We start from the raw sequence: 17,074 nt of genomic DNA on the forward strand, positions 1-17,074 counted from the left end.
TATATATATATGTGTGTGTGTGTGCGCGCGCGCGCGCGTGCGCGTGTGTATAGTTTTTCACTATACTATTAGTTAGCAACAATTTTTAACACCGCTTCTATTTTTTTTTTTTCAAGTATCTTGTTTAACTAATAATGGTGTTTCTTCTTGATTACGAATAGACTTTTTTGGTTTAGAGAGTCGAATACAACATCCTATCATTAAAATGTGGAGTTGGCTGTTATGTAAGTAAAAGAAATAATAAATGTGTGTATTGGTTATTAATTATAACTTTTGATATAATCATAAATTATTTATCTTAACCATTAGTATAATTATGTGTTATTATATGGGAGTGGGGGTGGGGGTTTAATCTGAGAAAAATGAGTGGTGATTAGTGCAAGGGTTACTGTATTTGATTAGCACTTTAGTTTGGGTCAATTAATATTAGCATATATTAGCAGACAGCAGTAATGATGAAGCCATGTTGCACTCAATCAAGGGGACATTTTGTCTATCTAATCCACCACACAACTACCACACAACCTTGTATTTAATGTGTATTTACATGTAACATCTTAATTATCAAACACTATTGTTGTACCTTTCGATTTGACATTTAAATTGTTATTTTTTGTTAAATTTTAATTTTTGATTTATATATTGCGTAACATTAAATATTAAATATTATGTTACCTATCTATCAAACGCGACAAATAAAAATTTTTGCCCACTTTTCAAGTAAATGAAAATTAAGAATTTGTAATTTCCTGAACTCCATAGATAGCCGAAAACATGTTTGCTTCTTATTTCTATCCACCAACGCCCATAGAAATCAAGGGATTTCCAATAGTGGTTATATGAGTACAAGTATTTTTAGGTTTTTTTTTTTTTTTTTTTTTTTTGGGAAAAAAAATAAAGAGAAGAGTTTTAATTAATTATATCATAGAAAAGTACATCATAAAGGAATAAATAAAGGTATTAAATTACTCTTCTCTTTATTTTTGATATAACCGAAGTTCCGAGCTACAATTGTATTGAATTATTAAGATACGATAAATTTACAATGTGATACTGTTCCATATATATACACTTTCTCCCACAGAGGCTCAAACTCATGACCTCACATTTGGAAGAATCACTTCATGTCATATGACCACAAGGTGTTTAGCGTAAAAGTCCTCGTAACCTTAACTTATTATTAATCTTATCATTTATTATTAAATAAAAAAAACACATTATATAATTAACAGCAGACAAGAATTAGCATTAGGTAAAGTGTCTAAGGGGTGGTGGGGCCTTAATATTGGATGCTTCAATTCTGATGATGAGATGGATGCTTGTCCTTCATTTTCAACACCAATGATGTTTCATTTCTTGCTCCAGTTCTTCTCATGTACACAACCAATTTTATGTCTATTCAGACAAGCTAAGTAATATAATTAAACCTTAATTATATGTATATATGTTTACCAAAATTTCTCCGAAGTTGGCCTATAATACTATAATTTTGTTATATTAAACTAATTAATTATAAATGACAGCTTGGTGCCCTGTTATATATATATATATATATATATATATATATATATATATACACACACACTTCTCCATTTATTTATTTATTTATTCTTTAAGAATTGCACGAGAATAATAAATCACTCTTTTTGGTTGAGTGTACATGCACCAGTAGCACTTTGTCGTATATGTATGTGTATAATATAATCTTTGATTATTTATTATTATTGTTATTTTTATTATTATTATTATTATTATTTTGTGACAACAAAAATAGGCCGCAACCACTACCAACATGTGAGAGTCAGGTAAATTATGCTCTTATATAATAGACGGCAACTACATTAGAATGGTGAACCACACTAAAAAGACCATATACGATGGGCTCAACCGAAAGTGTGCTGACAATCTTTGAAAACTTTTACTGTGTTGGTGCCGTTGTATGCTGCGCTGTTTATATCAAGTATAATTATGTATATATTTTATTTGAATTGTACTAGGTACGGATGTTAACACTCACAATACCGGATACAACTAATTAAGTACACGATGTATCTTCAAAAAAAAAAAAAGTACACGATGTATAAGTATACTTGATATAAAAGGTATATTGAGCCCGTCTAGACTATTAAAAAAATTAAAGTATATATGGACCAAATTGCTCTTCTTTTTTTTTTTCCTTTAAATGAAAATTTCCCATTTCAATTTGTATGATCATATAAAATATTAATATTATATACACACAAAAAATAAATGGCAGTGGAAATTATGTATATTTACATGATATGATGAGTACTTTTGAGTGGGCAATCTATGCTTTGATTAACTTTAGAAAGAACGTGTGGAAGCATTTTGTGTTTTCCAACCCATAGTCGGCTTAAAGTAGAACACTCAAATCGATGTTTTTTTGTGCGTGCATGCAACTTATGCAATTAGGAATTCTCTTCTTTTTTTTTTTTTTTCTTTTTCTTTTTTGAAGTGAAGAAAAAAATTTGTAATTATTATTTAGAGGTGTATATTAAATATTTAATTATTAGTGTTAATTTTTATTTTTATCTTAAATTGGTGATAGTCTATTTTAAGTATTTTTTATTAGAATATTTACTTTTGATCCTAATATTATTGTGGCATGATCTTTTTTGTCCTCAACAAAATTGTTTAAATATTGTAAATATAATGACATTTTGGTCTTCAATTATGAATTTTTTTTTAAAAAATAAGCATAAAAAACATAGTGGTTCAACCTACTTTGTATAGAAAAGATTAAAATGCATTTGTATTTAAAGATATTTCAACAATTTTGTTGATGAAGGACTAAAAATGGTCATGTCATAATAATACTAGGATCAAATAAAAATTTTATAATAAAAAGACTAAAAATGTACTATCACATATAAATCTAGAATAAAAATGAAATTAACTCTAATTATTATTTTTGCATATGTAATAATTTTAAATTATAAAAAAAAAATTACACTAGTTAAGAAAATTATATGTCACGAACTTGACTTAAGAGGAGTTACGTTGGCAAGACTAAAAATAAATAAATTAAACTATTGTTGAAAATGTACATTTATTTTTTATATTTATTTTAATAAAAGTGAAATTACATGTAGCTACTTAATAATAATTATAAGTTTCAAGAAGATAAGAGAGCATGCACCTCAATCTAAAGCAACTGATCTAGCTTTATATCACATCAAAAAAGTAAAATTTTAAGTTTGAACTCTATTAATTTTCCAAAATTTTTAATTTTTTAGACCATTCATCCAAAGCATGCAATCAGAACAATTTATTACCCTAAGAAAACCTAGCTATAAGTCATAATCACTTCTTTAGGTGATTTAAAACTTTTTGAACTCTGCCCCTTAATGAATCCACCAATTGCGAACGAGGGATAGTCTGAGTATGATATGGTTTAAAAGTGACTCCTACAGTTAGAGTCTGCTAAATACACCTAAAAAAAAATTTTTTTAACTTTTTTGTTTGACCATAAATTTTCTCAACTATCAACTAGAATCACATTATGAGATTAATCCTGCTAAATACAGAGTGAAAATGAAAGTCTTGGAAGCAATATAATGAAATTTATTATTATCTAAATAGAAAAGTGTAAGTTAATTAGCATCCATGAAATTAAAGTATACCCCAAATTAAACCCATTAATTATGTCTCTCAATTTCTCATCATTCTAAGAGCCAAAGCTTGAAGCTCACCCAAATCAGTCTGTGAAACTCTCTTCCTACTATTACAACTGCCATTATTATTATTATTACCACCATAATAACAGTAATTATCTTCATTATTATCCCTGTTTTGCACCATCGCCATTTCTTGCTTCACAAACCCTAACCCTTCACTGTAACCCTCGAACGAATCCATGGAGCTCTGCGGCGAGCCTGCCGAGTTCACGGCCGCCGGAAAAACCCCTGCGCCGCCGCCGCCACCCGCCGTGTAACTCGGCCACGACTGGTTTCCGGTGGTCATCAAAGTTTGAGCTAGTTGAGCCTTCACTTGCATCAGCTGAGCTTGCAAACTCACCACCTTACAAATTAAAATTGTAACCATCACACATATAAGTTATATGACGTTTCACCAAAAATATTCCCACAAATAGTGTCCTATACAATCAATCATGCATTTTTAATTGAAGTTATCCTTATAATACCCGCTACAAACATGCATGCATTAATTCTGGGTTTTATCCCTTGTAAATGGACATAATAATACCAATATGCGTACACCTTAAAAATTTTAGGGTGTGGATCAGTATCTTACTGATAAAAGATATTGTTATGTTGCACCTTGTCTTGTAGGGACACGTAAGTACAATTAATTAGACATGTATTTTGAGTTGTACCCGGTACAAATCAGCATAATATATACTGACAGACACCTTAGCTTAAAAAGGTTTAAAGAAAACCTAGGTACAAACAAAAAAAAGTTAAATAGCACCTGATATTGATATAATTAGACATGTATTTTGAGTTTGTACCTAGTGTAAATAAGCTCGATACTAATAAGCACCTTAAAATTTGTAAGAAAACTTAGGTAGAACTAGAAAAGCTAGTTTGCACCTGGCACTTTAGGATCTTGTCCTGCAATACCGATACAACTAGACATATTTTAAGCTGTATCTAGTGAAAATCAACGTAATACCAATAGACACTTCAAAATTTTTAAAGAAATTAAATTTAGGTACAACCAAAAAAGTTAGTTGCACTATAGGAATTTGTCCCCCGACACAATAGTCAGATACAACTAGACATGTATTTTGAATTATACCCGGTGCAAATTAAATTAAATTGTTACCATACTTATAACCTAACTCGTTTGGTATCATAGCAAGTTCCAGATTTCCGATTTTGAATAATTAGTTAATTACCTGTTGTTGCAAGGCAAAGATATGGGCGACACAGCCATAGACAGGATCTTTGATCCTAGCTCGAGCTTCATAATCAATGGTGACAACCGCATCGCACCGCTCATGAACCGAAACTTGCATTAACATTTTGGAAACATTACTGGCCCCAAACACCTTATGGATGGCGGCGAATCGAGCCGGGCCTTGGTCGGAGCAAAAATACGGCGCGAATATGCAGTCCGCGGCGCACTTTCGCCGGAGAAACTTGCACGCGCCGCACGGAGACCCGGCTGCAGCCATGTATAGGTAATAAGAAACAAAATATTAGATCACAAAAAGTGGGTTTTGAAGGAAAAAGGGTTTGGAAGAGTGAAGTGGGGGTGGGGGCTAAATAAGGCAGCCGTGGCCGTGGGAGGAAATGGTGGTGGCGGAACACTTATAACGGTGGTTCTTGGGGGACATGGAAGGTCTGCATGTAGGGTTCTAAGGGGACATTTCTTTACAATTTTCTTAGTCAGTCCAAGAAAGGGTTTGCTTTAATTTTATCCGAATGCCCATCTGACTTTTTCAAGGGTGTTTTTTTTTTTTTTGGCAAATTATACCTATCGGGTCTATAGGATCATGGTCCAAAAATAACCTTAAAATTATGTATCTATAGTTGACACATTTGGTATTTGCAATTAACCAGTTCTGTACATATAACTATCATATTACGTATTATTAATTGTCAAGTTATTTGTTTATATGGACAGAAACGGTTGACCAATTCTGTACCTGTAGCTATCATATTATGTGTCACTAATTGAAGTTATTCGTTTATATAGACAAAAACGGTTGATTGTATGTACAGAATATGTTAAATAAAGGTACAAAATTTTTGTATTAGAATTCACAATGCAATATGAATCATGAATCATAATATAACAATGACTTTTTTTTTTTGGTTTATTAATGGTTTTGTATAATTTATATTTGGGTATTATGAAATAATATCTCCGCCGAACGCCGCACGAGAGAAGTGGTGGTGGTGTTTTTTTTATCCTATCGCCGGCGGCACGTGGACATGAGGACATGATTCTTTACTCTTCTTTGCCGACAACTTAGTTTGACTTTTTTTTAAAGGATTTATAAACAACGCGGGAAATGATCCAATTACAGTGTGTTCCTTGACTAACACAATACATAATCTCTTCTTTAAGGTTATTTCACATCGATCCTACAAAAATTACAAAGCATTTTTAAATTAGGGTCAAATTTTCACTCTTATACTAATTTTTGTAGTAAAATTAACGACTTAAGTGCATGCTCTACCAAATAGAGGTCAATGTGTAACAAGAAATGGCTACCTAGGTGGCGAGAGAAACCCACAAATTTTTAACTTTTTTTAATAAGAAAGAAAATTCAGTCACTATTCGAGAGGGTGTTGCATTGATTACATAAGAGTTTTACTTTTAAAGAGTTCATATATTGTTTTTCATGTTCTTTAGAACATCATCTAAACATAGACGGATAGGCCTTCATTTGTGTATGTGGGTTTGTGATGGTTTTGACTTTTAGCCTTGGTGAAGAAATTTTGCTACTCCTCGTGCTTTGGAAACAATTTCATGTTTCAAACACCTTGAAAATTAAGGCCACCATTTTTTGGGAGGAGTAAAAAATAAAGAAGTCAAAACTAACCAACAAACACCTATACAGTCATTTTACAAGATTGAGGGTAGAATTTTTCTCTTTATATTTCTAACAGGGAGGAGTAAAGACGACAGAAGTCAAAACCAGCTTCTCGACTAACCAACACATATACAAACAATCATTTTGCAAGATTGACTGTAGAATTTCTCTTTATATTGATGATAAAAAAACATAGTACAAGTTCATTGCATACGATATTATAAAAATTGCATTGATGACAATACTATTGATTTTGCAACTCATAATAATGCTTTGTAAAATCATAGTGAATACATATATAATTGCAACGTCTAGAGGACACCTCTCCAGTCTCCACCACAATGACTAAATACAGGGATATGTTCATGTGGGCACAATAAAGAAAGCCGACATGCTCACACCAGCACAGAGATATACAATTATGAACCCCTCATGCACGTGGGGGAGGAGAGATGATGATAATGATGAAGAGATCATATCTTCTCCACAGCACACATGTTTCTGGTCAAACAAATGAGAACCAAAATTTTCATCATCCTAAACCATGGAAAATGGCTGTTTCTGCTAACATCTTGCCCATTCCCCACAATATGGCTATCTGCCTATCTTACTCTAAAACTTATCCAAATATGACACATTTATGGGTTGCATCAATACAAATTGCAAGATGTATCTAGACATTATACAAACTCCTCAAAGATGATTGACACCTATGTATCTTGACGTTATATAAACTCCTCAACGATGATTATACACGGGTGTCGCTAATACGGTCAATTTTATACAACTTAATAATCTCCTTTTGGTCTTGTACTGGCTAGAATCACAAAACAATCTTATCTTCAACTGAAATTATTTGCTGACTGGGATTACAATGCGAGCTTCAATTGAAGCGCACCTTCACATGATTGTGGATTTTCTCAAAATTAAAGATTGTAATAAGCTAGTATTCAAGAGCACTAACATTGTGGATGGATGTGTACTAGGGTGCATGCAAGTACTAAAGAGATGAAATTTCATTTTGAAGAAATGAACACAGGTGAATTTCACATATCATACAAAAGCCATTTACACATTCATTGAAGAAATCAGATCTCCAGGAAGTCTCAAAATGAGATCTGACTGATTCGGCGCCAAACAGCCAGGCAATATCAAAAGGTAGAGTACTAAGGAGCAGAACATCCAACATAGGTTCCACCATTATATACAGCTCCAAGAAACGTTAATAATGCAGAATTCTGGTTCATCACTTGTACTGAAACCTCACCTTCACTAAGAACTGCAGCTTGACCTGTATGAATAACACAATCAGAGTCGGTAAGTGTGTACCTGAACGTGTATCAAAGCGTGTGTGTGCGTGTGTGTGTGCATCTATATATGATCTTAAATTGACAGAAACAGAGAAATATGTATAATATATTGGAATGCTTGCCTGGGCAACGTCGTAAACAATATATTCATTATATAAAAGTTCCGATGCCTTGACTTTTGATGGCACTGGTTTTCCACAAGGTACAACTACTTCATCCCGCCACTTCACATAGTCTGATTCTTGAGGTACAGTCTTACCCAGACCTTTAGTAGAGTGCTTCCCTTTCGGGGGCTTGTCCATGTACTAGATAACAGCCACACCAATTACATGAGTTAAAATTCAAGAAAGTGAGACATAAGCGAGTACCATCAGACATAATAACTGCCTAGACATTGAAAGCTGCTAACATATAATCAGAATGAATTAGTCATATAAAAAGGTAAACTATGGCATAGACTCACCTGAGCCTTTTTTAGCTCGTGCATGTCTCCCAATGCAACTTCACTGAGTAGCATAAATCCCACAGGATTTTTACGGTTTGTAAAACAATACTGAGCACTCTTACTGACCATGTCAGCAAAGTAAACTCCTTTGCCAAACTGCATGTCAAGGAAAATTCTGTAAGCTCAGCACATTGGCCACATTCGCTGTTTGCTTTTCATCTATTTAGGGTTGAGAAATGGACAAATAGAATAAGATAGAGTGCAAGAAACAGGAAGGTAGTAGCAAGACCATATAACCAGTAGTTGGGGCTTCAGGAGGAGCAATCCTTAGTCCTTGGCTAAGTATACCAACAAAGTTCGTCAACCGTGAACCTGAAGAGAACAGAAAACTTCAGATCCTGCTGTCACTTGGGTTCTCTAGTCAGTTCTATTTAATACCCCTGACTTGAAATGAAAACAATATATGATTCACTACATTCAACATTAGAAAGGTTTTTATTGGAATTTCAATTACCGTGCCATAAAAGCATTCTATTCTTCAATTTCTTTCTGAAGGGAGCAAATTTGTCAAGTTCCCCTGTACGTTCAAGAGAAAACACTTGTTCCACTTCAAGAGCCCATTCCTGAGGAATTTTCAAATTTCAGATTACTTTTCTTCCACTCAATATGGGGAAAATAAAAAGAATCTCAGATTGAATTCATCGGCAGAATATGTTTTCCTGAGCAGCTACATCAAATCAAAATTACTAGAAATGAGGGGAAAAGGGAAGGATAATAAGGAAATGTAAAGCAGATAAAGCCACCTTATGTGTGGGAGCATGAGTAGCTTGGAGATACTTCTCAACCAACCGGAAATCTTCAGAGTCACGAGTAATTGGAGATATGTCACACTTCAGCTTTCCATACTTCTCATCCAAGGAGTCATTATCATTATCAAGTCCTACAAGTCTTGAAGCAATCTCAATATCCTGAAGAGCTTCCAGCATTTTCACCTACACAAGAATAAATAAAGTGCACCACGAATTAGAGCAGCTTTAGACAAAAGATGTTATAGAAGAATCAGTTCTAAAACATTGATTCATAGAAATACAGCTATTTGCCCAACCCATCAGAAGACCAAGTTTGCAAATTTACAAGTAATAATACCTTATAAAAAAAAGTATCATATGGTGCCATTGAATTAAGGAATCAAGATCAAAATTTGTAAAACAAAAGGTAAAAGTGTCCAAACTGAGTTCGATTCAAAATCAGAATATGGGAAGATATATCATAAAAGGTGCTCAAAAATTAGTTGAACATGCATTAGATATGCAGGCCTCTTAACCAGGGATAAACAATGTTTGCCTCACCTTTGATTTAAAGTCATCCTCATCCTTAATCACATGTGGATGAATAGAAGGAATCACAGTAAAAAAACGGTTGCTGACATCAATAATGAGACTGTCCTTCACAGAAGAATCATCATCTCTGAGCAAATTTTGTAGCTCTGTTAATGCCTGAAAACCTAAAAACATAAAAACCACTACATGTGAGGATCCTGTCCACTAGGCAAAGAGGTTCACTCAAAACAAAAATAAGATACAAAAAGAATCAGTAACAAGATTATCCTACAATGGTCCATATTTGGTACACAATAAAAAACTATGATGGAAATAAAATTACTTCACCTTTCTGTATATTACTCTTGCTCAGCTTTCCTAGAGGCATTTCAGACATATTGATCTCGAACTCCATCATAGCAGCCCTGCAAACAATTTTCATTCAGATGCATTCTCTAAAAGCCAGGAAACACAACTCTCTTCTAACCTGTATGTCTCTACATTAAAAAGCAACTTCATAAGCTCAATCAGTTGAGGGGCCAGTTTGCTGTTTGTGTCATCAAGATTTTTCTTCTTCGAGGCATTTTTATCAACACCATAATCCTAGACAGTCAAAACTCAAAATATTTTAAGATGAGGATAGGGAGGCAATTTATCCATAATATTTCAAACAAAGGTCAAAATGGATTAAAAAGAAAACTGCCATACAATGTCTAATGGATAAAACCTCCCAGGTTGCTTCTGAAAATCTACTTTTCCTTCCCATGCCTCCCATGAATTTCCAGTCTTCTCAAGAAATAAGCGCTTGAAGTCCAGTATTGCATCAAACTTGGACATGTTTTCAAGCTTGCTTCCTCCAATTTTTTCATTTCCAACACGACCCCACTTTCTGAACACATAGCAATCTGATCCTTTGTCTTCCTCAATGATTTGAAGAATATAGTAACTTCAAACAGCAAAAATGTAAAAGGTAAAAGTTCTAGAAGTACAGACAACAAAATGAGGAACTCATAGCAAAGGTAATATTTGGCAGTTTACCATTTAATTAACATAAATTTATAGATTTAGAAAGAGTATAAACTAGTAAGAACAAATTACTGGCACCACAGAAGATTATTTGATAATAAGAGATGAACTGAAAGAAGCACAGCAATGCAAAGAAAAAATAGTGAATCATCATAACAAATAAATGAAGAAATACACAGACTAAGAAACCAGTACAAACTGTGGAGAAGAAAAAAAGCAGGATATCAATGGATGATACAGAGGAAGACAAGAAAAGTCAGCAAGGAAGATAGTAACATGTATCCAAAGATCATAAGATTTTAAAACATATCATAATAATGCTATCACAGTGGCAATCAAATTTAATATGCAACAAATATAACTGATAGAAAAGTAACACTGGTATGTCTTCTAGAGTATTTTCCATGGTATTAACATAAAACATGACATATCTGCAGCATGCAAAGGTAAAACAGGCTGCTGTGTTTTAAATGATACATATCAACACAGTAAATTCAGAATGACAGAATTAACCTTCCAGACTGCAATAATCAGTGGATCACAAAACTGGTGTACTAGTGTTCAACAAGTTTTTCATTAAATATTTAAATCAATACGACAATATATTCATAATAATAATAATAATAAAACTGGTTAAAAAAAGTTCATTTTTAAGCATGCACAGAAAAGGAAGAAAAGTTTTTCAGATAACCATAACAAAATATATTTACCTATTGATACCAGTTGTGAGGTCAGACATATTTAAAGTCGTATTATAGATACTATTTGCATCCTCAAGGATGTGTCCAGAATCTTGTAAGCCAGATGACTCATGCACTGCACTTCTGCCTTTCACTTTGACAGTAACCATACTATGTGACTCTCCAATTGCTTCTACTTTATACAAATCAAAAGGAAGTTTTTTCTTCTTTTCGATGCAATCAACCATATAATCCTCCCTAACAATTGGTAGTTTCATCCTCCTAGCAAATAGGAAATATTGAAATGACTTTCAAGTATTGAACATTACCAATAATAGAGTATGTTTTGGCCAGTGATACACTAGGAGATTTACCTTGCCTTCCTTATCTCGGCATCATTGCCATCTGGCACCCCGCTCACAACTAAGCAGTTTGTGTCTGCAGCATTAGCATAACAGAAGACATTACTTGATAAATGATTCTGAAAAAACAAGTATTTTAATCAGAAATTGGAAAATTGATTTTATACCTTTCTTTATCTTGGCATGAACTTGAGCACCTGCTTCTTCAACTTTTCTTTTCCATTCCGCCTGTAAAAACGTGCAAGGAATTGGTTAATTAGTTAAATAAATAAAACGCATTAAACCAACAAAGGGCTTTTTTGCAAGACATTATGAATAGAAGCCAAAAGAATTTGAAAAATACTAACCATGGATTCTTTACCCATTCCTGCAATAGCTAATTTTAGATCTCCTATACTTTCACCTTTTGATGACTGACCAAGCTTGTCAGCAGCTTTGCTGGTAGATGGTGAGCTGGATGAAGGTGGAGGCAGTATTCTTGCTGGTTTCTTTGCCTTTTGTGACTTATACCACTGAGAATCATCAAAGACACTGTGAGGATACACCAAATAAAACAGTGGGAAACACTGAATTTCATATCTACTAAAACCATGAGTTATTCACCTATTCCTCTACAAATTCATAGGTATGAATGTATCCTTGAGATTTATTGGACCAAACTAACATTCTTGTGGAATCTTTCATAATAATATACTCACAGCCAGTTCATTTCCAATTAAAAAAATGAATGGGGAATAGGAAAATGTTTTGCATGGAAAGTAAAAATATTTTTCAGTGTTTACTTTGTTTAGATTTCCAAATGAAAAAAAAAAATTGTAAAATAAGTTGCAAAACCAAAATACACTTCATCATTCAACAAACCCATCTCTCTATCATTTTCCTTTTTCTTGTATTTTCTTTTTCCTCTTTCAATTCCCTTTTATTCCATTCTATTTTTCACTTACCTTTTCCTTTTCAGTGAGAAAAAGACACCAGAGGTACATTTTGAAAACTGAGTCATGTGATATGTACTAACAAGGGCTGGACCAGCAAAAAGAAGAGGAATAGTAGGTTGTTTCTTATCTTTTTAGTCCAGATCAGAGGCCTTCTATTTTTCTTATTCGCTTGTACCTATGGTCAACTAAAAGCATAAAGGGAAGGGGTTGCAGGGTTGGGAGGGGGATTGTCAGCTGAGGGTAGGGGGTCATCGGAAGGCTAGGTGCTGGTTGTATGGAAATCATAGTGAGGGAAGAATTTTGTTGGATTGGTGATGAGTGTTTGGGAAATACAGGAGGAGAGGGTACTTCAGACAGTTATGTGTTACTGTTCTTCCATCTGTAAATCACCTTATATCCATTAAGAGGTGCAAAAGATTTATATATATATATATATATATATAAATTTAGACCCATTTTACACCAACTTAATGATCAGTCAATTTTAATTACAGTTTACAGTGGATATATTTATTCCTTACATCATGTATTGGTATTTATTAACTCACATACCTTGAGTAGATACTCATTCCTTGTCTCTTCAGGGATTTTCCACTTCCCATCAACACGTTTAGGCTCAAATGTGGAGTATGAACACTTGCTCCATGCCGATAAATAGCCATGGCATTTATACTTGCCTTCTGAGTAGCAAAGGTGACCAGAACAAAGTGGACATACAGAGAGTGCTCCAAAAAGCATCCCATCAGCACTGAAAAGCATCAGGTGCAAAATAAATAGAAAAAGTTTAAAATAGAGGAAATACCTATTACAAAGCAAGTCTCAGTAGAAGCAATTATGCAATTTTACAGTAGCCAAGAAGACTAGTAAAACAAAAACCTTATGCCAATACAAATTCACAATGAATTCAGTGATAAAGGTGAAAAGTTCTCCATCTTTCTATAAAGTCCTTTTATATATCAAATTCCTAGCACCATAACCAGTAATTGGCAAAACTGTTAACACTGATAAAAGGAGATAATAAGGAACTTTACATGCATCACGACTTAAAAGTTCATACTTCAGATTATTTAATAACAGCAGCTTAATGTCTAATCCTTCTTATAAGCAAGTAAAAGAAACTACCATCGATCTCGTAAATCAAGTTCTGATCCTGTGGAAACACAGTCATTGCATTCAAGCATCTCACGCAATTCTGCAGTGCTCACATGCTTCTTCAAATCATCCTTAAGAGCCCATAGAGCTTTACTCTGTGCCTTTAGTTGGCTTTCCAATTCAGATGATTTTGTCACAATATCAGGTTCAGTTTTAGCAAGCTTTGATTTCTGATCATTGTTGCTGGATTTTTTCCTCTTGGCACCAGCTGTGGATGTTGATTCTTGTAAAGGTTCCTCTTTGGCAACTGCTGTTTAGACAGAAGATAGATTAAATAATAAGAGAAAGACAATAAAAGAGGATAAGAGCAGAAGAAATTTCAAAGCACCTTTTACAGTAGAATTCTTAACCAGGGAACAAACAACTGCCTGATCACTGGCTGGAAGGCTATCCCATCCCAACAATTTATCCACTTGGGTAACTGGGGACTTTTCCATGAAACATTTAGCATGGTGCCATGCCAAAGACCTGGCTCCCTGACCTTCAGCCTTTGATGATATGCGGACCTATTCCACAAATACAGAACATTAAACAATAATCTAACCAACTTCTAGATGGGTTAACATGTCCACTTAGCTGATCATCAATAAAAATGAAACACGTTTTTAGAATGTTTTTTTCTTTGGTAGGTGGTCATAGAGATATTTATTTGATACTGAAACTTGAAACAAGACATAATAAGGACTTGCATTGTGACCATTTACTTATGAGAAAATACCTTTAGAAAAGGTAAAAAATATTTAAAGGTCACATAATTATCTAGAATTCTAGATAGGTCAATGACAAGAAGCTAACAATATCTTTTGTAGTGCATGTGTCTCTGTGTGTATATATATATCCAGCCACATGTTAAATTTCTAAATATTACCAAACCTAAGCAAAGTCCATGCTCCTGCTGGATAGGTTACTCAATCAAAACAAGGGAGTTATTAAAAGAGTCTAAATTCAGATCAAAGAAATTTTCCAGTGTATCAATAAGGCATATTCAGCCCGAGACAATCAATAAGAGACACATGAATCATTCCTAGAAATACTGCATGTACCACAGCTGATTAGAAGCTAATAATTAAATATGAAAACTAACCTCTCCTTTCATAATCTTTTCACTGCAATGCTTACAGGTGGCACGAGAAGTTTGAGAGGTTTCAACACCATATTCCATAGCAGCAGGGGTAGGGGCATTTGAGGATCCACATCCACCACCCTCCACATATTTCCTAATCTTCTCCTGATCCTCCCAACGGAGTGATTCTAAGCCTTCAACATCATCAGCACTAAAAGCAGAACAAAGAGATCAACTGTAAGTTAACAAACAACGTAAAAAGCACTACTTTCTTTTCTATTACAACCAAACCATGCCCAAAGTATGGACCACGTACGCTTTTATCTGCTTCGCCTTTTTTAAGATACACCCAGCATGATTCCACATCTAATTCCAGGAAATCAGGAATAAAAGCAAATTAGATACAATTTTCAAAGACAATGAAAGAAAAAAAGTTTAAATTGTCCACAACAAAAGTAGAGTGCTAGTCCCTAGCAAAGCACTAGTCCTTAGAAAGGTTTATTACTTTATTAGCTCTGAGCACTTTTTTTCTGTTTCTCCATATTGTATACAGACCTCTTAGCACTTACATTATCCCATCCCATAATAACATCTCCTGCAACGACGTATCTACAGTCTATCTATGTAGAAATGTGGTTATTCTTTGATTCCTGGTATCAATAAATGACTTAACATTGCGAATTATTTAAATATTTTCCTAGTAAAATATCAATTTCAGCAAAACTACATAATGCAGGTATATTTTCCACTGGCACATGAGATAACGAAAATTAGTTCGCAGCAAAAATAACCAAAATTAGTTCACAGCACAGGAGATAACTGTTGGCGATGAAAAGGAATTGCAGAAATGAAGAAGAGCGGGGGAAAACGGGTCGGGCTTACCGGCATTACGCCATCAAATTGGGTGGCTTGGACCATCTTGCCGAGCCTGAACGTCTCTTTGTCAATGGGGCTCTTACAGGTTTTGCATGAGGATCGAGACGACTTGGCGTACTCCGCCTTCCACGGCTTGTGAGGGCTCGCCATTTTTGCACCTTCGCGCTTTCGTCTCTCTGCTACACTCTCCTTCACTGTTTCCGGTTACTGCGATTCGTTATTCGGAGCTCTCTTCCTCTCTGCGTATATATATATGGTCGCGGTGCGGGCAGTGACACTCGTGGGGAGAGTGAAAAGTGGTGTGCACAACCGGGTCGGGCGAATCTCGGAAGGAATCTTGACTCCTGAGGCTTCCTTAACAAGCCTCGTTTGTTTATTTCCTATTTGCCATTTTTCTTCGGGCTTTCTCCCGCGACTCTAATTTGGGCCTGGATAACGTATTTTATTATTGTTTTTTTTTTGCAAGCTATTTTATTATTGTTTTAAAAATTGTATTCTCAATACTTTTGATGTAATTTTTAAATATATAAATTGTATGTAATAATATTAAATTAAATATTACAAAAATAAAATTATAAATAACTTTAGTCAAACCTGATTAATTAAATCAAACACAACATTTGACGGAAATTTTATAATAGATAACATATATTTTGAAAATTTTATAATGAAAAATAACACTTTACCAAATACACACTAACCTTTGAGGTAGGTATTATATCAAATCAAACCTTAACCCAATTATTTATGTTAATATCTTAACATATCATTTGGTGGTGTACTAGTTTTGCATTGAATTTTGCTTGTATTTGTTTTGTTCCGTATTTTAATTGTTATTAAAAAAAATAAAAAATAAAAAACTTTATAGATAAGGACATATTGGTAACTTACAGATGACTACTCAAATTTTGATATTTAATTATTATCAAATCTGCACGGTAAACAGTAAATTTAAAATTTGATTTAGACACTATTTGATAACATAGTTAGCTTATCATCCAATTCTGACTTGTTTAATTTGACTATTATTAGGTGTCTGACTTGGTTAAACAATTAATATGAGTGTTTGATTAATTAATTTTTTGTAACATCTTATTGCGCTCCAAAACGCTAAAATTATAAAATGTGCTCAAAGCAGCATTTTCTATCAGCTTTTTGAAAAAGTCATTTTATATGTAATCAACTAACAGCTAATTTATCAAACATCTTTCTGCAATAATCTAATGCTATCAACTAGTCAAACCCATTAATTTAATCAGCTGACAACTATTTACCAAACGTCTTCTTAATACAATGAAAAAAATTAGATATCTATACTATTAATAAAAACAATATCCTCAGTTTTAACTCCCGCCCAAAACAGACCTATAATATTTG

General features: G+C 33.7%; 2 protein-coding genes across 3 annotated transcripts; both read right to left on the minus strand.

Annotated features, from left to right (window-relative positions):
- Window positions 1–3,571: 3,571 nt before the first annotated feature.
- On the minus strand, window positions 3,572–5,427 carry LOC116005187 (LOB domain-containing protein 16-like). The gene is made up of 2 exons (XM_031245444.1): window positions 4,883–5,427; window positions 3,572–4,041 (listed from the first exon to the last, which is right to left on the minus strand). The coding sequence occupies exons 1-2, from the start codon at window positions 5,159–5,161 to the stop codon at window positions 3,673–3,675; spliced, it is 648 nt and encodes a 215-aa protein (XP_031101304.1). The 5' UTR covers window positions 5,162–5,427; the 3' UTR covers window positions 3,572–3,672.
- A 2,090-nt stretch (window positions 5,428–7,517) lies between these two features.
- LOC116003552 (poly [ADP-ribose] polymerase 1) lies at window positions 7,518–15,847 on the minus strand. 2 transcript variants are annotated; one of them, XM_031243447.1, is made up of 20 exons: window positions 15,704–15,847; window positions 15,138–15,187; window positions 14,843–15,032; window positions 14,087–14,264; window positions 13,729–14,005; window positions 13,159–13,354; window positions 12,019–12,183; window positions 11,839–11,899; window positions 11,684–11,747; window positions 11,340–11,591; window positions 10,312–10,549; window positions 10,091–10,206; window positions 9,952–10,028; window positions 9,634–9,788; window positions 9,088–9,276; window positions 8,799–8,907; window positions 8,574–8,656; window positions 8,303–8,440; window positions 7,962–8,144; window positions 7,518–7,820 (listed from the first exon to the last, which is right to left on the minus strand). In XM_031243447.1, exons 1-20 carry the CDS (start codon window positions 15,845–15,847, stop codon window positions 7,776–7,778), a joined length of 2,910 nt encoding a protein of 969 aa, XP_031099307.1. In that variant the 3' UTR covers window positions 7,518–7,775. The 2 variants fall into 2 exon arrangements, with proteins under 2 accessions (XP_031099307.1, XP_031099306.1); XM_031243446.1 differs by having other exon boundaries at window positions 13,729–14,008.
- Window positions 15,848–17,074: the final 1,227 nt, after the last annotated feature.

This window comes from Ipomoea triloba, chromosome 14, assembly GCF_003576645.1.
Source record: "Ipomoea triloba cultivar NCNSP0323 chromosome 14, ASM357664v1".
In the NCBI taxonomy this organism is placed as follows: Eukaryota; Viridiplantae; Streptophyta; class Magnoliopsida; order Solanales; family Convolvulaceae; genus Ipomoea; species Ipomoea triloba.